This window comes from Artibeus jamaicensis, unplaced genomic scaffold, assembly GCF_021234435.1.
Source record: "Artibeus jamaicensis isolate MK-2021 breed Jamaican fruit bat unplaced genomic scaffold, CSHL_Jam_final scaffold_1689, whole genome shotgun sequence".
Taxonomy (NCBI): domain Eukaryota; kingdom Metazoa; phylum Chordata; class Mammalia; order Chiroptera; family Phyllostomidae; genus Artibeus; species Artibeus jamaicensis.
In genome coordinates, this window is record NW_026522029.1 from 5921579 (window position 1) to 5946067 (window position 24489).

Below are 24489 nucleotides of genomic sequence, written 5' to 3' on the forward strand. Positions count from 1 at the left end.
ACATGGACACTTTTGCATAGAACAAGGTTGTTTTTCAGAATTTTTCTGCCTCCCCTGCCTGTCTCAGTAGCACTGGGTCTGTCCTCTCTTGCAGGGGAAGGGGTGGAATGTTTTGGATTGTAAACTCCCTCCCCCAGCTTTCCTGCCCCTTAGAGGGGCAGCTAGGCTGGGTTCAGGTTGGGGGTGGGGGGCAGGTAAGGCTTGGCTGGTGTGCGAAGGCTGGAACCCGGCTGTGTCTCTTCAGAGCTCGTTTCTCCACTCTGGCTCCACCTGCAGGGGCAGGTCGCCTTCACCCTCCAGGTCCTGGGAGAGGTAGTTGTGACTCTGGGGCCCTACAAGTGAGAGGAAGGGAGCTAGCTGTCTTCCTTACCTGCGCCCCAGTGCTGGCCCGGACCTGGCCTGCCTGGGGCCCAGCCATACCTGAGGTAGAGGAGCCGAGCTTGCTCAGATCTTTGAGTAAGTTCTGTCCTTGCTCCACTTCCAATGTGGCAGGAAAGGGGCACCCGGTATAGCCCCCCTTTTCTTTACAGAAGTCCAGGAACCTGTGGGAGGCAGGGACACTCACAGTGCGCCTGGCAGAGGCTGGGGGCTAAGTCGTGGTCCCGCCCCATCGGCCAGTGCCTTTGCACAAGCTGCTAAGCCTCTGAGTGCCAGGTGACTTAAATGGGGGTGCAGTGAAAATGGGCAGGTCTGACGATGGACTGAACCGGGGGGAGGTGCCTACAAAGACACAGCTGCCCTAAGCTGGGGGCTGTGGCCACCAAGAGGGATGATGGGGTGGGAATGCTCACGCCTTCCAGTCGGGATCATGGCCCAGGAGGAGCGGGTTGCCCACCACGATGAGCAAAGCCTTGGCCCGGGTCACAGCCACGTTGAACCTCTGGAAGGAGGAATTGGTGCCGTCACAGGAGAGAAGAGCCCCAAGGAAGGGGGAGTCCTGCCCCCCCCCCCCCCCGCCAGCCCACACACCTTGGGGTTCTTGAGGAAACCGAGGCTGAAGTCCAGGTCCAACTGCACGAAGCTCTGGCTGCTCCGCACGGTGGAGATGATGATGACGTTGCGCTCTTGGCCTTGGAATTCTTCCACAGAGCCCACCTGGAGGAGGGAGGGCAGTGCCTGAGCCTGGGGGTGGGGGAGCCCGGAGGAAGAAGCCCTGCCTCAGGGAGCTCCGGCTCCAAGGTGGGAGTGGAGCCGTCACCAGGAGGCGAGTGAGCCAGGGTCCCGAGGGCAGAAGGGACAGGCGGAAGGCCTGGAACCTGCTCCAGTTAAAGGGATGGAGGCCGGAGTGTTCTGTGGAAAAAACACTCAGCAGTGTTTTTCAAACTCCTGAAGATATCCATTAAGTACTTGTTAAAAATACATTGTACAACCCAGACCTCCTGAATCAGAATTTCCAGGGGAGGGGCCCCTAAGTCTTAGAGCACTGGTTTCCAACTCCACTGCACACGAGGTCACCTGAGGAGCAGGGAGCAATCTGGATGCCCTGGCTCTGCCCCCAGATGGCTGTGTCAATGGGCTGGGCGGGGCCCTGGCACAAGCAGTACCAGACGCTGTCCAGGCGATTGTTATCTGCAGCCAATGCTGAGAAACACCACCGAGAGTGAAGCTCCTGTCCCACAGGGCAGGAGAGGGCAGCAGGACACTCTCATGTGACGTGCCAGCCAGGAGTTTGCACTTTACCCTCAGGGCTGAGGCGTCCAACCAGCCTGACCATGAGAAGGGTGTGGGGCTGCTTGCTCAACACACAGGCATGATGGTCCCATCCCAAACCACAGGTCGGGATCTTCAGAATGAGAGGCTGGGGAAGGATCCCAGCCGGGGGGGAGATAGGGGGTCGTGGCTGGTCTGGAGCATCAGGACAGGAGCCCGAGGAGGTCCCTGGACTGGACATGGGGAAGTGCGGGGCACAGCAGGCAGAGTGAATGTCAAACAGTGGTCGGTGTCACCTTCAAGTCCTTGATGTCATCCAGTCCCCGAAGCTTCTTGTCAAGTTTGGTGATGCATTCTCGGATTTTCTCCACCTGGAAGAGGGGGACAGGTACCCTTCTCTCATCCCATTTCCCCTGTGCAAGAGGGAGTCAGGAGGGCAGGAGGCCAGGGAGCTGGGAGGCGAGAAGGGAGGGCAGTGGACCTCGGAGCTTCCCAGCCAGATACGGGGCCAGCAGGCCTGAGCTCCTGCAGCCTGTACCTGGTGCTCTGGCTATGAATGAGGCGCCATCTGGGGGTGGGGATGGGGAAGGATGCCAGCTGAGGGCCTAACCTGCTTCCGGTATGGGGAGATGACACCCACGTGCCGGGGGCTCAGGTGGCCTTTGCCTTTCTTAGATGAGGTCAGGAGTTGTTTCAGGTAGTCCGTCACTTTGGCAGCCTCTTCGGGGTTGAAGAAGGATGGGCTGTTGCCCTCACGCTCATCCTTGCCCATTACGCCATGAAAGATGATGGGAAAGCCCTGGACACAGTCAGGGGAAACCCTCAGCCACACACTCCCGCCCCCTTCCCCTCACCCTCCAACTCTTCCAGGCAATGTGGGTTCCCAGGCCAAGGTGATGAAGAGACAGGCTGTGGCTTCCACCCAGACCCGCCTCCTTCCTTGCACCTTCAACAGGAGGGAAGGAGGGGTGCACAGGTGGGAGCCCCTCACCGGCTGAGGCAGACCCTCCCAGTGGCAGAAGCGTTCCCGGTCCATAATGTTGGCACGGGCCAGCAGCTCCCCCTCGTAGTAGAGCCGGTTAGGAATGTCCAGGATGGTGGGGTGAGACCTGGGAGGCAGGAGGAGGAAGGGAGAGCAAGACCCGGGGCTGTACTGCTCCTGCCTCGCCCTCAGCCACCCTGCCCCACGTGCGCTGGGCCCACACACGCATCCCCCTGCCCTCTGCCCTCGCACAGGAGGCTCGCTCATCTACAATGTCTGCTGCTAGGACTGGGAGCCACGGAAAACAGCCACATGTGCTTTCGGAGAGGACCTGGTCCATGGATTTCACAGCAGCCAAATTTAAAAGAAGAAAACAAGAAGTCAGAAACCCATTCTCAGGTTTCAATTTTGAGAAAAGAACAGTATGCACACAAAGATCTTGTACTATCTATCGCCAGTACTTGAGCTAATGTGTGAAGTCACAAACTTAAGCAGTACCAGTACAACAGCTAGCGCTGACTGAACGCTTCATGGTCCCTCCAGGCAGCCAGGGACTTGGGGTTCATCTGAGCATTTCAGATGCATGAACTTGCTGAAAGGAAGGCCAGGTCTATAAATAACAATGAGGTTAATGGAAAACCACATTGTCCCTATTTTTCTCGCTTCTCCTTGGATTGCCCCCAAACTTCACCTGGGACCCGCCCCAGACATGTCCCCATGTCTGGGAACCAGTGGCCCCGCCTTCACACACAAGGTAAGCACGAGGGGGAGAGCCACCTGCTAAGTCACACAGCCAAGGAGTAGCAGCGATGGGGCTGGGGAGGAGACCCCCGGCCTGGCTTCCAGCCAGCCCTTCTGCAGTGCACAGCCTCCGAGCAGCAGGAGCGCAGGAGGGAGCCCCCAGGGGGCCTGCACAGGCTGTGGAGGCAGGAGGTCGAGGGAGGGGCCGGGATACCTGTAGTTGCACAGCAGCTTGGTTATGAACTGGGGGTTATAGCCACTGGCGCCCTTCTTATACAGGGAGTTGTGGGTGAGCAGCCGCTCCAGCAGGGAGTGCCGCAGCCCGTGCCTCTGGGCCAGAGGGGAACGCAGCACGGGCCCCAGCTGCCGAGGGTCTCCTGCCAGCACCAGCTGTCCTCCTGGGTCATTGGGTGATTCTTTGACTTCCATCAGCCCTGGGAAGCAAGGTGGTGTGGGGAGAGCAGTGAGTGGCGGGGCCTCCCCAACCCCACGTGGGGCGGCACCTGCGCAGCCCACCCCGGGTCCCTCACCTGCCATGGCCACCAGGCTCTCGGGCTCCATGCACTGGCCAGCCTCATCGATGAAGACGTGTGTGAAGTGGCTGATGGGGAACTGGGCGGAGACCAATCTGGGAGGTGCCAGGCCCGGCCGAGGTCAGCCCCGGGCGCGGTCAGCCCCGGGCGCTGGACCACCAAGCCTGAATGCTCACCCCAACTGGCCCCGCACCCCACTGCCCAGCCTGCGACCTCTTTACTTCTATGCACACACATGTGTGCGCACACTCGCACTACCTGCTGGCAGTGATGAGGGTGGTGATTATGACCCGATACTCCTGCAGCTTCTTCTTAGAGGGAAACACGTACTCCCCCTTATTCTCGTCCCAGTTGCAGCAGGGCTGTGGGCGTGAAGGAAAAGGGGAGTCAGCTTGGCGTCCCCACTCCCACCCGTACTCTGGCTCTGGGTCCCCAGGCAGTTTTATTCACTTCTCACGTCACACCCAGGGGAATCAAAGGCCAGAGAGGCGGCCTGACCCAGGTGAGGTCACACAGCGGTCCGGGGAATCCAGGTCTGCCAGGGGTCCCTGCCTCCGCGTCTACCCTGAGGCCTCCCAGCACCTCTGCTCCTTGGCCGCCTGCGCTTCCCCAGGTACCTTGATGTCTTCGGGCACCATGCGGATGTCCCTGCTCGGGGCCAGGAGGCGGTAGATGGAGCTGGACAGGTGTGGCCGGAGTCGCTGACAGAGCAGGTCAGCCCCTGAGTTGGATGGAGCGCAGGCCAGGATGTGGGCCTTGGGCAAATGCTTCACCACCTGAGGGGGAAAGGGATAAGCAGCGTGGGAGGCGGCTTCCAGGTGCAGGGGAGACTCAGGCCTGTGGTGCAGTGTGACGTTTGCCTCCCAAAGCCGAGGGAGGTAGTGACACAAAAGATGAGTTCTGCCCCCCAGGACCCCTGCAGTCCAAACAGGACTGAAACGTGAACGGTGACTCTGAGAGCTGTGCAGCCTGCCACCTCCGCAACAATGCTCAGCTGCCACAGCGACCCGTGATGCCAACTCAAAGGCATTCGGGAAGCTGGAAGGAACCAGAACCTGGGGACCACTGCTCGGTCCTGGGGAGCCCGAGTGGGGGCCCCCGGGCTTTACTCGGGCCCCACCTGCTTGATGGCCTCCACCACGGTGACTGTCTTGCCAGTGCCCGGAGGCCCAAAGATGATGTAGGGGGCTGGGCGGCTGGTGCCTGTGACAATGGATTTCACGGCCTGGAGCTGCTCTGGGTTCGACTCCAGGTTGCGATCGTACAGCCTGCAGGAGGGCCAAGAACGCGAAGTCGTCCAGTGTTCCAGAGGCTTCCCTGGCTCCGGGCTCTAGGCCCACACTCCAAGTAGCCCAGAGCCCCCGCCCACGGTCTCACTTGAGCTTCACTTCTGAGGACAGCAGTGGGACCCCATGGGAGGCCTTAGGAAAGAGCGTGGGCCACAGTGGGTGGCGTCTCGTCAGCTCCAAGGCACGATGCTGTGCCTGCAGGGGCTGGCGGTTGAAGGTGAACTTCACCTTGAAGGTCAGCCCATCCACAAAGCGGTTCAGGAGGCTTTGGGAAGGGGGAGAGACAGAGAAGAGTTCTACTTAGGAGAGTAGGGAATAAAAGGCCAGGACTCTCACCTCGACTCCACTCCCACTGTCCAAGACCTTGATACAATCCCTCGAGGAGAGGAAGTTGCTGAGGCATCTCAGGGAGAAGCACCCCTTCTCCCCTGGCCTGAGAGAGATGTCTGTAGACCCTTCCGGCAGCTCAGGGTTTCCCCAAACCCACCTCGTGGAAAAGCTCAGCTTGACACGGTCCAACTCCACCCTGTGCACAAAGCCCTTGTAGGTGACAGAGTTATTCTGGTGAGCCTCGGAGGACAAAAGGGCAAACAGGTGGTCTCCCCGGAGCACTGAGGGGCGGCTCTCAGCTACCCCAGGAACCTATGGGGTTTGAACACAAGCAAGATTCTATCTCAGGGGGCCCACCAGAGGGCCCCCTTCCATCCAAGACTCAGGGATCTTTGCCTCCTTCCTCTCCAACCAAAAAGCAGAAGAGTCAGGAGACAAGGGAACAAACAAGTCTGTCCGAGCTGCCCAGAGATGCTAACTAAGCACAGGAATCCGGGACACCCTCCAGCACGTGACCCCAGGACTTGGGGGCAGCCGTCCATGCCTGTCCAGTTGCCCTCTTGGCCATCTCAGTTCCTATTGTGCCTTTAAAATCTTGTTTAAAACTCAGTTCCTGCTTCTCCCTAGGTCCCTTGCTCAGTACTTGGGTGTGGGAATCCATTCTCACCTAATTCTGGGCTTCTGTACGCACATTCAACATTTGAGAGTTGGAATGGGCTCCGAGCTCTAGGCCAGCTCTGTGCTTTTCCGATGAGGGAATGGAGGCAAGGGACTTGCCCACGGCCACACGGCTGGTGGCAGCGAAGTCTGGACTGCAACCCAGGCCCTCCCACCACCCTGTCCTGACACTCTTTTTGGACACAGGGCACCCAATCTGCCCCTTGCTGAGCCCTCTGGGGCACAAACAACTTCACCCTTCCTCCTGTCTCACCCTGCCGGCAGGAGCCGTGTTCTGCCCACAGCCTGTGGGTGGAGCCCACATCCCAGCCCCCCGATTCCAGTCCTGACCTCCAGCGTGAGCAGCCTGGGGCTCTGGTTGATGAGGTCCAAAGTCATGGGCACCGACTCCAGGTCGTAGTGCCGGATGTCATACTCCATCTGCAGCTCTTCCAGGTGCAGCAGCAGTCGGAATTTCGTCTCGTAGTTCGTGTACTTCAGGGCGGTCTCGAGCTGGGCCCTGGCAGGGACGGTGTGGGTGGGGGGTAGGGGTGGGACAGGAGGAGGACGGGTTAGGCAACCCTCATGCCTAAGAGCATCCACCCTCTCCCGACGGCAGCTTTGGGATTCCAAAAGCACCCGGAATCAGAAAAGACTAGAGGGGCCTCAAAGAAGGGAACCCTGGCTCTCTCACTCCCTGCAGTGGGCATGGGATCCTAGCGCCCGAGATCCTCCTGTGACCCCCGTTCTCACCTCATTCACATGCCACTCCCTGGTCAAATGTCACCCTGCAGAGGCTGGGACTGACCGACACCCTCTTCGAAATAGGGCAGCCCACCCCGACCCAGCCTTAGTCTCCACCGGGCTTCAGTTCAGCTCTTCACAGCCCTCATGGCTCTATTAAAGATACAGTAAGTGTTCTTTATAGGAAATTCTAAGATAAACATTCCTTTGAGGAATTTCAAGATAAATACTCATTTTCCTCCAGTAGCATGGGCAAGACCCTCACGCGGCTACTTCGCCTGGAAGAGCGCCTCCAGCGTGCAGTGCGCGCCATGCTCATTGACTGGGTGGGGGGCGGGAGGCCGAGGACAGAGGGGTGGGGTGTGGGAAGCCCACGGGGCACCAACACACAGAGCATGAGGGGCGCAGAGGTCTGCCACTTACTTGATTTCAGCGATCTTCTTTGGAGCGGTGAAGACGTTTGTTCCCTGAATTTGGGGGAGCAGCTGCCGGAGCTGGGAGGGGGGGTTGTACTTTCCCAGGGGCAATGTTAGCTCCAGGTCATAGCCCCTTGTGCTGCAGGAGTGGGGGGAGAAAAGTTGTCACCAACCTCAAGACACCCCCACTTCAGAGATGTGGGGAGGGCCCTGCCCTGGGGGACGCAGGAATCCCACGAGATGCCACTGCTGAAGGGGTCAGCGGCCTTCGCCAGAGGAGGCAGCACTTACTACCTCCCGAGGCTGCTCACCCCAAGGGTGGACCATTCGTTCTCAGTTCTCGGAAAGACATGGTACTATATATATAAAATGGAAGTAAAAAATAAAAAAATTTAAAATATGTAATACATACGTATGTATATAACAATACATATTCATTAGAGAAAAATCAGAAAATAGGTAACAATCCCTGGCTGGTGGGCTCAGTGGATTGAGCACTGGCCTGCAAACCAAAAAGTTGCTGGTTCGGTTCCCAGTCAAGGCACGTGGCTGGGTTGCAGGCAGGTCCCCAGTTGGGGTTGTGCAAGAGGCAACTGATTGAAGTTTCTCTCTGACATCAATGTTTCTCTTCCTCTCTTTCTCCCTCCTTTCCCCTCTCTCTAAAAATAAGTAAAATATTTTTTAAAAGAAAATAGGTAATAAAACAATAAGAAGACAACATTCTTACCATAACCCACGTTAATGCTTGGGTATATGGCCATCCAGACTTTTCTCATTGCTAATTTGTATTACACACACAGATTTTTAATCAAAAGAGCACAGCGGACTATAGTTTGCTTTTATAGCTCAGTATTTTGTGAACACTTAGCCATGTCAAAAAGAGATGTCGCTCAGTGGATAGAGCACCGGCCTGCAAACCAAATGGTTACCAGTTCGATTCCCAGTCAGGGCACATGCCTGGGTTGCAGGCCAGGTCCCCGGCTGAGGGCAAACGAGAGGCAGCCACACATTGATGTTTCTCTCCCTCTCTTTCTCCCTCCCTTCCCCTCTCTCTAAAAATAAATAAAAATACAAACTAAAAATAGAAGTAAAAAAATGTCTACACAAATCCCACAATTCCATGCACCTGAAATGGTCAGAAAAGGGAAATGCATGGAGACAGAGAGCAGAGCAGTGGTCGCCCAGGGCTGGGGGGGGACGGGGTGGGGGGGTGTGAGAGGGGTGAGAGGTGACGGGGACAGGTTCCTCTCTGGGACAATGAAACGTCACCCTAAGCCAGACTGTGGTGACGGACGCACACGTCTGTGAGGATACTGCAAACCGCTGAACTGCACATAAACCAAAGCTGTCAGAGGGGGAGAGAGATGTCTACACGGAGCAGCCTGGGAAGCCGCCACAGGGTGGAAACGCCTTGAACCTCTCCCACTCTGTCCTCACACCCGTAACCTTCTCCCTGGACAGAAAAGCTCCCTGAGGCCCAGAGGAGTGAAGACCTCACAGGAAAGGGGGCCTCGGCTTCCCCCAGCTCTGTGCCCTCCCCACAGGCCTGCACCGTCGTGTCGGGGCGCCCCTGGCCTGGCCAGGGCTCGGGGGAGAGCTCACTGGTCAGGTCTCTGTCCTTCCTCGATCCGGGTGGTCGTGACAGGGTTTCCAGTGACTCGGGTCCGCCTGTAGGGCGTCGTGGGCTTCAGTTGTGCGGCCAGGGGACTATGGGCAATGGCGGCCAGGAAGCGAGCGATGTAGAAAGTGCCAGCGTTTTTGGACCTTGGGTCCTCGGGTCCCAGCAGCTCCCAGAGCACCGTGGCGGGGAAGTAGCCCACAAAGTTGGTCTGACAGTGGACTCGGAGCTCGTAGCACTCGCCTGGGGGAGGGGGCCTGAGTGAGAGGGAGGTGGTGGGAGAGGGGGCCCCTGGGCACTACCCTTGTCCTGGACACGCCCCCAGAGAGCCCCATCCTCGGCAGGAGCCCACAGGACGGCACCAGCCCTCCCTCTGACAAGCCCCTGCCCACACCAGGCTCCTCCCATTGAAAACCCACTCACCACGGCCCAGGGAGCAGGGCAGCTCCTGGTTTCCATAGAAGAAGGTAAACTGGGGGCTCCGGAAGAGTGGGAAGACGTGGGTGAGGGTGACGGACTGGGTTCCTCCATTCCGAAGCCGCAAGGTCAGCACCTCCTTGCGGTCCAAATCCAGGTGGATAAGGAGTTGCCCATCCCGGTCTTCATGACGCCCCTGGACTTCCACGTCCACTCCATGCTTCCCGTGAAGGTACTCGGCCCTGGGGAGAGCGGAGTCAAGGGGGGCTGGAGCAGGAGGGTCCTGGTTGGATGTTGCCCTCGGGCAAGTTCTAGGCCACGGAGGCTGGCCAAGTGGCAGTGGTGCAGGACAGCACACCCCACCCTAGACCTGTTAGCTCCTTCTCTACCCTCCCCCACCCCCTAAGGGAGGGGTTTTACCCCAACACTCTCTCAGCCAGACAGCCCCCCACCTCCCCCACACACTCCACACCTGTCATGAAAGATCTTGGCGAGCAGTGACTTGCGGTCCGTGCTGAGATCAGACACATCGGCCCAGCGGTCAAGTTTGAAGAACCTGACCCGTGTCTTGGTGACGTAGGCCAGATTGGCAGTCTTCATTCCATACAGCATGGAGGAGAAGCCAGGCATGGATTTCCCAAAGCTGCCGGATTTCCCAAAGCTGCCGGAAGCAGAGAAGACTGGGGAGTGAGGGAGGGCAGCAGGGCAGGGGGGTGCACGCAGTGCTGGGGGGGGCGTCTGCACGGGGCTCTGAGGGGCTCTAAGGGGCTCACTGGCCCTGCTGAACAAGAGCCCCTGGGCCAGGGACAGAGGCTCAGGCTGGGGATCAAAGGAATTTTTAATGTTTTAAGGAAAGGCAATGGGACTTCCCAAGGCAAAATTCACTTGTTCTATACAGCAGGTTGTAGACATGCATTTCTGAGGAGAAAAGCCTAATGGGCTGTCGACTAAAGACTAAGAGAGAGAAAGCAATGGAAGTTTTTTTTGGGGGGGAGAAAACTGCGGGGGGTAGAAAAAGACAGACACCCCAGCAGGAAGAACTGAGACTAAGGGGAAGGAAATGAGAGGGGTGGATCTGGGGTCTGGGCCGATGGGGCAGTGAGGGAGGTCAGAGCGAGAGAACAGGTGTCTGGATGTGTGGGCCAGGGGGCTGGCAGACAGCACGTCTACCCCAAGCCAAAGTGTGGAGGTGGAACCCGAGCAGAAAGAGAAAGGGTCCTTGTTCAGAGATCAAACGTAGTTTGGCTTCTTGCACCTAGAGAAGGTAAAGGCAGGGGACACTGGTCAGAAGGACAAGCGCTCAACGTCCCATGCCTAAAATTTGGTTTAGGGAACTCAACACTTACAGAGACCTGTTATGTGCCAGGCACTGGATGCTGGGGGTTCAAAGTGGCGAGAGCCTCAGGCCTGCCTCGGAGCATGGACTGAACATGTCAATCCCAGCCCCACCGCGTGGGGGCACCAGAAGTCCGGGGCACATGGAGCCCAGCCTGAGGGCAGGGTGGGAAACCACGAGGTTTCCCCAGAAGCCAGTGGCGGGTTCAAGAGAGAGTGCAAAGTGCTGACCAGGTAGAGGGGTAGGCAAGAACAAGTGCCGGAGGGCTGGGGGACCACCCAAGTTACTTCACCTCTCAGAGCCCTGCTTCCCCCTCTATAAAATGGCACAATGAGACTTACCTGACATGGTTTGAGGGTTACCCGAGATGGACTGGGCGGTGAACCACATCACCCAGTGCTAGGCACATAGAGAGACCTCAGTAAGGTGTGCTAGGATTAGTAACACACACAGTCTAGTTGTACTAGAGTGAAAAGTGCAAGGAAAGGGGTAGCAGGAGGCAGCAGAGGTGAGCAGGGGCCAGGTCACGCACTGTTCTGTCCACCAGGCCATCAAGCCTGGACTTGACCTTGAAGGCCAGCAGTCCTGCTTCTTTACTGGCACCCGGGAGCCAGAGGGCATCTCCACATGCGAGATTACACGGGTATATTTAAGAACCGGACAGCTGACAACCGTCCTTTGATGCTTTCTATGGAATGAAAGCAAACCCTAGTTCCTAGGAACTACGGTAATCACTATTTAACGGTTAAGAAGAAATCAGTGCAGGCACTCACTAGTGTATAGTAGGAGAATTGACAGTCACCGGCATTTTCCTGGTGGCCCCTGCCTAGAACTCTGCCCCTTCCCTTCATCCCCAACAACTGAGAATGACACTACGCAGAAAACGTCGTATGGGCTCTGATTTGTTTTAAACAAGGCAAGGAATCATTTGAAAAGACAAAAGAAAAAAATGCTCTGGAAATGTTAGCTATTATTCGCATTCATGTTAGTGGTAATAGTGGTACTAAGAGTAGCGGGAGGAGGAAAAGCAGCAACTTACTTTCAGCCCGAGTCAGAGGCTACACTGTGGGTACAGAACCACCCGGTTGGTAGGTTATAAGCAGGGGAGTGGCAAGACCACATTTGCATTTCAGATCATTCTGGCATCAGGATTGGAGGGTTGGATGTGCTGCACGCAAGACTGCAGGCAGGAGGCCAGTTAGAAGGAGGCCACACACAGCAACTCTCTGCCCTGAAGATGGCAGGGGCCCGAACAGTGGTGAGGAGAGAAAAGGGGCCAGATGTGATAATAAGTAGAATGTAAAATCAGCAGGATTTGGTGATTGTCAGGAGGGGGAATGGAGAGGGGAAGAAGGAGGAGTCGAGGACAATACCCACATCAATGGCTTGGCTTTGGGGCTATTCCTGAGATAGGAGGGAAGGACAGGAGGAGGAGCAAGCTGGAGGGGCTGACCACGCCTTCTGGACTTGGATGGGCTCAGTTTGAGATTCTTGTGGTCAAGAGGCAGGTGGCTCAAGCCGAGAACTCAGGCCCAAGTCAAAGCAGAGCCTGACGTTAGGGAATCCCAGGACAGCAGTGACAGCCACAGAAGTGTTTAGGATCCCCCCAGGTGGTAGGAGAACAGAGGAGGCCACCCAGGGAGGAAGGGAAAAAAAGAGAACTCCCCTCCCCCAGAGAGAGAAGTATCGGGAGGAAGTCTTCGAATAAGGTGTGAGCCTCGCCCTGCTGGCTGCTGAGTCATAACGGAACAAATCAGAAGTGAATAAGAAACTTTCATCAGGGCTCCTTGGTCAGTAAGTCATGAAATCTCACAGGGTGGGCACAGACTCAAATGTAGACAGAAGCCAGGCTCCTCAAGTGCCTCGCTACCCTCAGCGCCTTCAGGCCCCCCCACACCGCCCACTGTTGAGCCGTCACTGAGTCATCGGTGTAAGAAGGATAACACCCCACACCCCTCATCTGCAGACAGATGTTGCCAGCAGACAGTGTAGGCCCAGGTCAGCCAGATCTGGCTCTTGAGAGAAGCCCAGATCAAAATTTGAATGTAAAATCACCTATTTCTGAAAACTTCTATGTGGGCACAGGGGCAGGAGGAACTCAACTTTGCAAAAATTTTACAACTTCTCCTGGGGGGTAGAAGTTGTAATGACCTGATTTCTCAGAGTCATTCCCCACGTCTGACACTAATACCCCCATTCACCTCCCTGGTCTAAGGTGACAGCCATAAACAAAAACATTTTTTTAAATACAAAACTTAGTACATACTGATTAAAAAAAAACCCACAACAAAACCCAAACCTTGTATTATGCATGTAGTCACCCAGATGTCTAGGGGAAAAAAAGATGAACAACTCAATAGAAAAATGAAATATTTAACTTGAACAAATCCAGATGACCCCCCATCAAAAGTTTAAAAGATGCTTCAGAAGTAGAAATGCAAATTAAAGTAAAAACAAGATACCATTTATAAATTACCATCAGACCGACAAAAATGGAAATGTTTTGTTGTTACTATATAGGAAAATCAAGTGCAAGGGGAAACATTACAACCTTTGCAAAAACCATCTGGCGGTACCTCCTCACACTTGAAATGTAGGTGGTCCTGTAACTCAGGGATCTCATGACAAGAGAGCGTAAATGTATAAGGACATATGTGCAGGGACGCTGACTGCAGAGTTGTCCACAGTGTCCAAGAGCCAGAAACAAACCAATGCCCATCAACAGGGAGACAGTTGAATCAACTGTGAACACCCACTCCATGGAATACTATGCATCTGTGAAAAAGAACATGCCGCACACTCAGATGGCTAAAACTTAAAAAGCCGACAACACTAAATGTCGACGAGGATCTGGGGATACCAGGACACTCATGCATTGTGGGTTGGAGGATAAATGATCCAATCATGTTGGAAAAGGGCCTTGTAGTTTCTTGTAAAACTAAACATATATAACATTCTGATTGCTAATGAAAAGTATAATTGCTACATTATGTTGTACAATAAAAATTCACTTAAAAAAATAATGCAACTGGAACACCTTGCACTGATCTTTATTCAACAGGTATCTGCTGTGAGGATGAATGAAAGAAACATCAAATCATTCCAGACTGTTGTTCACAGAGGAGACAGATGGCCATGCAAGCATCAACAAGCTGGCTGGCACACAGCACCACTGGGCAACGGCCTGGAATGTTAGGTGCCAGGGTCTACAGATTGTCCTGACTTGGAAAAGCTATGTAAAGGAAGAAAGGTAATAAAAGGGAACTAAATATATGAAGACATGGCAACACTGCTTTTATCTTGTTTTTTTTTCAATTTTAAATTATTTTTACTATTATTTTTTAAATGGTTATATTACTTTTAGATGGCTGTGTACATTCGGAGTCATTAGTTGTAAGCAACAAGATAAATGATGGCTGACTTAAGTGATAAAAGTTTTATTGAAATTGCTGGCAAGCTGGGCCCTGGCTGGTGTGGCTCAATGGATTGAGTGCCGGCCTGTGAACCAAAAGGCTGCCGGATTGGTTCCCTGTCAGGGCACATGCCTGGGTTGCAGGCCAGGTCCCCAGTAAGGGGTGCGCAAGAAAAAACCGAATGATGTTTCTCCTGCACATCGATGTTTCTTTCCCTCTCTCTGAAAATAAATTTAAATAAACAACATTTAAAAAAATTGCTGGGAAGTTAGGAGAAGCAGGCTCAGGAAATGGGCAGGAACTAGCTAGGGAAGGCTGGGGCCTGCTTCCACACAAGGTCAAAGGGCATGAACCTTCACCGCTTTGGTAAGTTCTGCCAGACTATCCTTGAAAGAAGTTATACAAACCTACATTCTCACTAACAAGAATTTGAGGACACCCTTTTCCCAGACCCCGATGGAAATTTTCAGTCCCTTAAGTTTTTGACAACCTGTTAGGAAATGATTGTATCCTGTTTAAATTTGCATTTCTCTGTGTCACAGGTGGGCACAGGTAACCAAGTTCTTGGTGAATGCCAACAAAGGACTGAACCAAACGCATTGAGTTTATAGCAGAAGAGAGAGAACAGATTTTTTAAGTGATAGTACACTCCACAGAACATGGGAGCCGGCCAAGTCCGAGCAGAGATTGACCTTGGGGGCTGGAGGGATTCTATTCTTATAGGGCAGATCTTTCCTGGCTAGTTTTGGTGGGCTTTTATCGCGCATGTGCAAGTAAATATATTACTTTACAGCTACTGTGCGTGTGGTCTCCCGTGATTTTCTTTGATTGGTCCCCGGAGAAGGGGGTCCCACAATATTAATTTATTATAATGCTATTATAATGAAGCAGGAGTCACATACCATCTCCTGCACAGGTACAGTCAAGTCATGACTCACCATGATTCAGTGCTTTTCTGGAAAGTGGGAACAACTGGTTTTAGAACAGGGTCTCAGTCTTGTGTGATGTCCTTTATTTTAGCCCTGGGGAACCTCCAGAGTTTCCTCCTTCTGGACTATCTCCTGCCTCTATCAACCGATCACTATTATAGCTGGAGGATCTTGCCTACGTTTAACCAGTCATTTATATTTCTTTGTGAGCTACCTGATCCTATCATTTTTTCCAAGCTCTAGGAGCTAGTTCCTCTTCACACCTCTCTCTCTCCTGGTCCACCATGAACACAAATCACATCTGGTCCCCCAGTTTATGACCCCTCCCTCAGTCTGCGGGATTAAGTCTAAACCTTTAGCACGGCATGCTTCAATCCTCCACATTAATGATGGTAATGCAAATACCTATAACATCAACAATAGGAAACATTTATCGAGCACTCTCTGTGGGCTGTTCTAGGTACCTAACACACAAAACCTCATTTGGTTCTCATGACAACTGCGATCATTCCATTTTGGAGAAGAAACTAAGGCACAGATCCTCCCCGAGCATGGGCCTTTGGACAATCCCTCTTTCCTGGTACACATCAGTCCCTCACTACCTGGAGCACGGAACTCCCCTCTGCACCCTATCATCACTGTGAGCATCCCAGGTCTGCAATGCCCCGCCCCACCCCCTGTTGTTAGATAACTAACCTTTTTAGAGCCGGTTTAGGAAAGAGTAATAGCTAGAGGAGTCGTTTTTTTTCAGGATGTAGTATCAGACTTGAAAGTGACCTTAAATTAAAAGGACAGCTAATTCCAAGTTGTTAAAACTCTGAGTTGCAACTCTCATTAGTGGGTCAAGACTAGGATTTTTATAAAACTGAAATTAAGATAGAATTGAAAACGTCAGAAAGCAGGGAGCAGGGCCACATACTGTTTCAAAGATACATACTGTTCTGTGAAAACAGTGTATGCCAGGCCCTGAAATAAAAGGTATTTTCTTCGGTGGACAGAAGTCCAACCTCCAACCTGTTCTCTGTGCCAGAAGCCCCAGTGATCTTTCCAAATCTTGATCCTGCCAGTCTCCTCCTCTGGCACTTTCTGTGCTTTGCTATTTCTGTTAAGATTAAAGAGAAAACTAACCCCACAATGTCTCTCCATGGGTCCACAAGGTCCCGAGCCATCCAGCCCCTGCCGTCTCCTGCTGGCCTCATTGCACCGGGTTCTTCCAAGTTCACCCCAAGACCTTGAAGACACTACTTAAAGTTTGGAATGCTCTCCCTGCCCATCTGCTAACTCCTGCTTATCTTTCAAGATTCTGTTCAAACGTCTCTTTTTCTTAGAAACTTCAAATTCCTACCCTAGGTCACCTGCAAGCATAAGAAATGCATACTGGACTTTTTCTTACAAGCATTTGTCAGAACAGTCCTTAAATAATGTTTTAAACCACCACATCCTTCCTCAGACAACTGAGGTTCTTTCTATGTATCTCGTGACTCACATGTGTGGTACTTTGCTCTCAGGAGGCATCTGGCCGATATTTGTTGATAAAAGAATGAGTCTCCTGGCCAAGAAAAGAAACTTAATAGCACGCCAATCCCTCCTCTGTACAAGGGACTTCTAACCATCACTGCACTAAAATGACAGCCACCAGTCCCAAAGCCCGAGCAGTGTGCTACACCCGATAAAGGCCCTACCTACCACGGCGCAGTTGGGCTTCACACAACCCCGAGAGAAAGGCTTTATTTGACATCAGCTGGGAAGAGAGAGATCTTAAGAAAAAGAAACGACAGGCCCAAGGTGGAGTCGCCTGCCCCCAACACAACAAACCAGGACTTGAGAGCAGTTTTAGCCTCCACCAGGAATGTGACTGCAAACCAACCAGTCTGGAATTTCCTGGTCAACACTGGTGAGGTAATGTGCCTGATAAGACCCCTGCCTGCCACCAGGCCTCCCCACCCGCCCCCCAAAGATGTCCCAGCTAGAAACATCTTTTCTTTTGCTAATAACTTTCTTGCCAGACCCAGTTCCTGCTTATAAAAACCTTCCATTTTGGCCCAGGCCAGGTAGCTCATTTGTTTAGAGCGCTGTCCCAATACACCAAGATTGCAGTTCGATCCCTGGCTGGGGTACGTACAAGAAGCAACAATGAAGGCACGAATTGGTGGAACAACAAACAGACATTTCTCTCTCTACAATCAATCAATAAAATTACATTAAATGAAAAAACCCATTTTGTACAATTTGCTAAAGGACCTGTTTTGCTAGATGGGATGCTGTCTGATTCATGAATCCTTCAATAAAGCCAACTAGATCTTTACAATGTACTCGGTGGAATTCTTGCTTTTCAACAGATAGCTGTTCAACATCCAAGGCATCTAGCGAAGGGCAGAACCAGGATTTGAACTCCAGCTCTCCAAACACCAGTGCAGTACTGCACCTCGTGTAGGTCTACACATCTTCCACTCCTCACTTCACTGAGGTGAGAAGGAAGGCACAGCCACAGAGCAGAGCCTCCTTAAGTGGGTTTTATCCGCGAATAGAGACAGATGGAAAAGAGAAGAGTAGGGAAGAAAGCGTTTTGTTAACACCCTAAGATAACCCGGTGGAGAGGGCCAATCCCTTCCAGTGTAGGAATCTCCCTGGAATTCCTGACAGTGGGGGGCGGGGCTTGTCGCTGGCTACACATCCCTTATAGCCTATTGTTTTGTAGATCAACTCTACTGAATAATTCAATTAGGTTCCACAAGCATTTAATGAGCATCTATTACATACAAGGCTCTCCAGTGAGGGAAGTTGCAAATACAATGAAAAGCCTGTGTCGTTTAAGGTGCTGACAGTCTGGAGGGGAAGACAGAGCCCTGTCTTCCCCTGGTGCTGAGCTCTGCTCAGCCCCAAGGCAGGCAGAGTGTAAGCCGGTTATAACCAGGGTGTGAAGAATGAGCTAAGAGAGCCCAGGGGAAGAAGCAAAGAATCTCCCTTGGGAGGATGAGGGCTGACGTCACAGCATTCCAGCCTGGGTTTAAAACTTGCGTCCAATTAGACTAGAAGTCTCCACCTGGAGTAGGGAGTTGGGGGGGGGGCGGTGGGCGTGCTCAGTGAACCTCGATTCGCCTTATGGAATGACACAGAAATATAATTCTGTCATGAGTTTTTTTTCTTTTTTAAATTTGCAAGGTCAATTTTTCCTCTTTTCAAGGCAAACACTTTTCAGTTTCTTTGGACTGGGTCTCAGATTGACTATGAATCAACTTAGAAGCTTTGCCTCCTCCTCCAAACACTAAAACTCTATCTATCCTTCAACGCCAAGGTCAATGCCATCTTCTCCACTGGGTTGCCTTGTATACTGTACGCATATCATAGCTGTTATTGCCCCCCGGGGACTGGGTAATCATCACCACATATTCCCCACAGTGCCCAGTACAGTGTAGGAGCACAAACAAGTCTCATCTTTGCTCCTCCCTCAGATATTTGCTCAAGCCTGTAAATGTCCCACTCACTACTGAAAACAATATCCCAGATGTAATCTGGTCAATGTGTAGTCATTCCACCCAAAATACACTTCTGTTAACACGGTCCCACACTTCTTTCACTCTTTCTACAGCCATACTGGCCTTCAGTCTGCAAAAACCCAGTCTTTTTCGGGTTTGTTATTAAGCCTAACCCAGTATTTATCTGCATAAGTCTTTGCATTTATCCCTGTTGTTTCTTGGTTTACGGCAGCCTGTTGATAGTGGCGTTTTTGAAGCACAATTCTATGGCTGGACAGAGAGGTCTTTGATTTTCACTTGGATGGCACCAGAAAAAGGGAACCAAACAGCCTTCCGCCACATGGTAGAAGCAGCGCCCCCCTCCCCACCCGCATCCCTCCGCCGCCGCCGCCCACGGGAGATTGGCCCTGGCCCTGGTGCTCGGTCTCCATGGAGAAGCCACAGGTGCTAATGGGGGGTTGGCACGTAAGTAGATGGTGCCTTTTCTTCTTTCTGAGCCCCCTGAGGTGCTCCCTCCTACCCTGTACTCTTCAGCTCTCACGGATAGTGGACCCCGGAAGAAGCAGCCCCTCAACCAGGGGCGGGGGAATGCCAGTGCAGCCCGCGCCTCAGCTCGCCACCTCCACCAGAAACCACCTTCCCCGCGCTTGCGCGACGCAGGGGACCCCCCCCCCAACGCGCCCCTCCCCCCGCGGATCCCCCAGAGCAGGACCCCGCCCGGGGTATCCCGGGAGCCGGTTGCGCCCGAGGCTTTCCGCGGGGACTTTGGCGCAGGGTCCCGGCCAGGACAGAGCTTGGCGGGCTGGCTCCGACAGACACAGGAGGGGCGTGGGCACCAAGCGGGAGGGGACGTCTGCACCGCCCCTGCCCCGACCGACCAGAGCCACTGCAGGAACTGCGTCCCTGCGCGCTCGCGCGGGAAGGGTGGCCTCGCCGCAGGGGTCGTAGCGGCGAGCCGGGCCCGCGATTCTGCGCCAGGGAGGGGGCCGGCCCATACCTGGTCTTGAAGTTTTGGTTATAAATGATCCGCAGCTTCTCGCGATTTGTCTCCATGTCCAGTCCCTGAACGAGCAGGAAATTCTCGAAGCATTGGCCGGTCTCCCGGAGCTGCCGGACGCTGAACTTAGGGGACATCGCGGCGGCGGTGCGGCCCAGGCAAGAGGGTCCCTGGAAATGAAACTGAAACTCGGAGCCGCGGCAGGAAGTTAGCGGCCCTAGGATGAAGGTACAGCAGGGGGTAAATACCCTAACTCTGACTTCTGACCCTGCAGGGTCGCCTATCCTCACCAGGCTTCCCTTCTCTGTCCTTTTCCTACCTGAGCCTTCCCTACGGTCTCCGTCCTATCCCCTCCCTCTCGGCCTATTTAACTCTTTCCTAAGGAGCCTGACCCCTCCCTCAGGGCCCTCCCCTGGCCCCAGTCTCCCTCTCTTGGCTCCTAGCCAGGCTAGGAAGGCGGGTACCTTCTGGGGCCCCGGATCAGTCCCGGAGGTCAGCGGAGCCTGAGGAAGGGCTGTTCCCACGCCCACCCGCCAGAGCCCGGGGATTCGAGACGAAGCCGGAGAGCAAAGGGCAGGGACTGGGACCGGGGTCGGAGACTGCAGGACTAGGGCAGCTCGGGCAGCACCTCCCCCAGACTGCCGGGGGCATAAACCAGTGCGGAAGCTAGCTGCACGCCTCCCTCCCCCATTTTCCCTCCTCGGGCTTTGAGACCGAGGGAGGAAGGCAAAGGGCCAGAGAAGTTTGAGGGAAAGAACCAAGTGTCTCCGAGATAAAGGTGTGTATGTGTGGGAGGGAAGGACAAGGGGCTCCGCCAGCACAAATCATTACTTTTCTCTGCTACACAGGCTTCGTTATTTGGAAAGACTGGCGATCCTACCCTTGAACCATATTTTTGAACCCTTAATTGCACTCCAGCCTTCATTACTCTTTGTTACTATCATAGAAGGGTTGCCCCAATCATCAAAATATTAGCTTTTTGAGAGTAAGAGGCTACGGCATCAGTACCAGGAAGAGAACACCGGCATGTTTCAAAAAAAACTAGTAAGACAAACAAAGGGGGCGGGGCCACCACAACAAACGTAAAACAACAAGTCTTGGCAACTCTGCGTCTTCTGGCGTTACAAAACACACTAGAAGGGGGCAAAGATAATAAAAGTTATACAAAAAAAATTTTAAACAAATATACCAGGGTTCCAAATATATCAAAAGTACTGTTACTCTCCAAAGGAATTCCCTGCAGGAGGTCACACAATGTAACCTAGTGAGGAAGGTGCAGACCCCAGGTCGTGCTCCAGCTGGGCTACCCTTGTACCTTTTCCAGGCCAGGAGCCAACTGCAGCCAGGAACAACAGACTTTAGCAAGAGGAAATGCAGTCAATGGGAACCAAAGCTACAGGATGCGGTGAGCAGAGCTAGGGAGAACATTGTCTTAAAAACTGATTATCCAAAGTAGAGGAAAAAGCTGGGGAAGTCGCCCAGGATTTTACCTTTTTCTCCCCCAAATACCTGATAAGGACTGGGAGTAATAGAGTGAACTCCTCTGAAATGCGTTGTTACCATTTTAAGAACCTACCATCTAACTTACCCAAAATGAATGCCTGGTTACATTTTGATCAGCGAGTCAGTGATGTCCCTGTTATTGGATGTATAACCTCGTCCCTCTCTGGTTAGGCTTGTTTCCTGAATAGCCTCAAAACATGATCAGCCATAGTCTAGTCAAAACTGAGGCAGAAATGTGATGTGGCTTTGCATACAGTGGAACCTCTCTAGACCAGTTTCATCTGGAAAAAAATACACTCTACATGCCATTGTAACGATTTTCAAACATGCTGGCTTGAATGGTCTTCCTTTCCAGATTTCACATTCAGTTCAGGTTTCATTCTCTCTCTCTCTCTCTCTCTCTTTAAAGATTTTATTTATTTTTAGAGAGATGGGAAGGGAGGTAGGGAAGAAGGGAGAGAAACATTGATCAGTTGCTTCTCATAGGCCCCAGCCGGGGACCTGGGTTGCAACCCAGGCATATGCCCTGACTGGGAATCAAACAGTGCAACCTTTCCTTTTGCGGTTTGTGGGATGCTGCCCAACCCACTGAGAAAACGCCATCCAGAGTGCATTCACTCTTGCAGCCTTCCCCAAATCCTTCTGCACATACAAGAAGTTGACTTTAAGGCAAAAAGTTGATTTTAGTATGGGTCCAAATAGCATTGAAGGCCATCTTTGACCAGTGATGTTCCTAGAATAAATTTTGTAGCTTTACAAGGTATCTACTTTGAAGATGAAAAGCCCTGTATTTTTTCAGTACTCCATGGTTAACTTGGGTTCAACAATTCAGCATTGAATGTCTCTAACTTTGTGTTCCAACTAGACTGTAATCCCAAAGGCAACTAGAAGCATCCCGTAAACTGAAATGCTGAAGTTAGTCTAGCATAGATGAAAGGAGAAGCTGTGGCCGGTATTATTTATGAATTTTGTATTTACAAATTCACCTACTCACTAAAACTTACCTGTAACCTCAAAATCAATACTGGCAGTACTTTTGCAATCATTCATGGACCCGTCTAGAGCAGGAAAAAAAAAATGAGTTGCCCACTGTGCCTGTTCCCAGCTGAGTGGGAACAAAGGTGATGTTCTTTCTCGTTTCAGCTCATCTAATAAACATATGATTTATTCTGTGATCTATTTTGTGGTCACATTTTTGTCCTTTTTGTTGGTGACTTCATAGCCAAAAATGGCCCCTAAGCCAACAGTGCTGAAGTTCTTGCTGTTTCCAAGCTAGAGAAGGCAGTGACATGCCCTGCAGAGAAAATTCCTTGAGACGAACCTCAGGCATGAATTACAGTGCTGTTGGTCGTGAGTCCAACGCCAGCGAATGAATAGTGGATGTGAGATATCTGTGTCTTGATCAGCTAACAAAATTGTGGTGACCAGAAGCTCACAGGAATCTCACCTTGTATTTCCCCTAGTGTTGGGGACCACTTTGTGTGGTATCGGAGACTGTAGCCCCTTGCAAGTGAGGCCTTGAAAGAGACCTGTAAGCCTTGACCGGTTTTCGGGAATGCAGGAGGCAGGCATGAACCAAGGCCAGCACTGAGGGTTTCAGTGGAAAATCAGGCCTGAAGAATGCATTGTATCCTTTGAAGCTTGCTTTGCTTTGTACAGCCCTGTTGGTATAAACCAGATGTTTTTAAGTTTAAAGCGTAAAAGAGTGAACTCCTTATCTCATGAAGCTTGCCTTAAAGACCCTCTGGCGTCAGCAGGCGCAGCAGACCCTGACCTGAGGCAGGTTTCTGTTTCTTCACTTTTATCTATAAATCCCATCTGTTCTCTGCAACAGCAGTCCTTTGACATTGATTGATGAGCTATGCAGGTATGCTGTGTACCCCTACACGTACTGATCTCAATAAAAGCCCTTTCGGAGAAGGCTTTAGGGCATTCTCTACGTAAGAGATCGCAAGCTTCCTTCCCCCCAGATTGTGTCTGGGCCAGCTTATGTCACCCTTGACTGGGAGGACTCTGAGGGATGGGGTTCCCCTCACCCCAGTAACAGTTTGCTAATTCATTGTTTGGTGGCGATCGTACAGACCGTAACTCCTGTGAATAATGAGGACTGTACACTCATATGTGTATCAGAATGCTTCTGGAGATGCTGGATTTGAAGAAGCATGAGGTTGATTTCTGCCCTCCGTCTTAGATCCTCTTTTTACGTATATCCTGTCTGTTCAAGGGAGAACTGTAGTTGGTTCAACTTGTCTCGATGAACCATGCACTTTTTGTTGTGTTTACCAATCTTCCTCTTTGATTTCTCACACAGTTAAGTGCTTGATACAGAATTATAAATCATAAATTGGCATTCAGTTATGTATCCATCTTTTGAGAGTTTGGAGTAACAAGGTTTGCCAACTATCTCACAAACCTGAGTCTAGCATCAAAGTTCTAGATTATAAAATAGACAACAGGTACCAGACCTAGCCAACTAACAGCACAGCCGCCCAGGCTCGGATGAAAGTTTTTGACAGTGTAATTTCAAACTCAAATACACAAGTGAGGCCTCATAGAAAACTCCTTTTCATCTGGGTTGATTTCAGCAGCATGTGATAAAACAGACATCATTCAAGCACATATTCTCCAGAAGGAGGCTGAGGAAGTCAAGTCTCCGTAGGACTTGGTAAGGGGGTTGACTTTCTCCTAATTATATAAGTAACCGCGGGCTTTAATGGCCAAAACAGTAAGTTCTTATGGAACTTACAAAGTTCTGTAGGGACTAAGGAAATCCCTGGGATAGCCTGGGGGCACAATGTAAGTTTAAGGCAAAGAACAAAGTGTTTGAATCTGTTTGTACTACAAGTACAGAGTGTAACACAGTTAAATGTCCCTCAGAAAGGGGTAATTTGAACTGACCTTGGACGGAGGGTAAAGCACTAAAACTCCTCTGCTCTGTTGGAGACCAGGATAAAAGCCTTTCTGACATGTTTAGCTACTGAGTCAGATTTGTATGGGAGGCAAGTAGCATGGAGAGTTAAGTCAGTGGGAAATATTACCCAAGTTGAAGGTACAGGGATCCTTCCATTTCTATTTCCTGCTTAGGGACAACCACCACACTGAGAACCTACTTTCTTTTCTTACTTTGATTTTTTAGAGATAGAGAAACCTCGATGTGTTGTTCCACTTATTTATGCATGCATTGGCTGATTCTTATATGTGCCTTCACTGGGTGAATCAAACCGCAACCTTTGGCATATCGGGATCACACTCTACCCACTGAACTACCCAGCCAGGGCTGAGTGAAGGAAAAGCAGTCTGATCCATAGGGACTGTTCTTTGCAAGGCTTGGAATATTCACTATATCTAGAATAGTGAAGGTAGGATCCAATTTCAAAAATCCTGAACATTCTCTTCAAATACAGTTAGTTTCACATCTTATATTGAGAACAGAGGCTGAAAGGATGGATCAAAAAGGA

The 24489-nt window shown here is 51.9% G+C and overlaps 1 protein-coding gene and 1 long non-coding RNA gene across 2 annotated transcripts; one reads left to right on the forward strand and one right to left on the reverse strand.

Moving 5' to 3' along the window:
• Positions 1 to 10: 10 nt before the first annotated feature.
• On the reverse strand, positions 11 to 22092 carry MOV10 (Mov10 RISC complex RNA helicase). The gene is made up of 21 exons (XM_037152503.2): positions 22036 to 22092; positions 19529 to 19698; positions 9850 to 10038; positions 9384 to 9619; positions 8945 to 9203; positions 7350 to 7481; positions 6534 to 6702; positions 5683 to 5837; positions 5284 to 5460; positions 5027 to 5174; positions 4524 to 4682; positions 4165 to 4268; positions 3904 to 4001; positions 3588 to 3807; positions 2642 to 2759; positions 2261 to 2449; positions 1947 to 2021; positions 970 to 1095; positions 792 to 880; positions 421 to 542; positions 11 to 332 (listed from the first exon to the last, which is right to left on the reverse strand). The coding sequence occupies exons 1-21, from the start codon at positions 22075 to 22077 to the stop codon at positions 241 to 243; spliced, it is 3069 nt and encodes a 1022-aa protein (XP_037008398.2). The 5' UTR covers positions 22078 to 22092; the 3' UTR covers positions 11 to 240.
• LOC119054575 (uncharacterized) lies at positions 19674 to 23385 on the forward strand. The gene is made up of 3 exons (XR_005083532.2): positions 19674 to 19756; positions 20853 to 20933; positions 22495 to 23385. It is a non-coding gene; the product is annotated as an uncharacterized LOC119054575 (long non-coding RNA).
• Positions 23386 to 24489: the final 1104 nt, after the last annotated feature.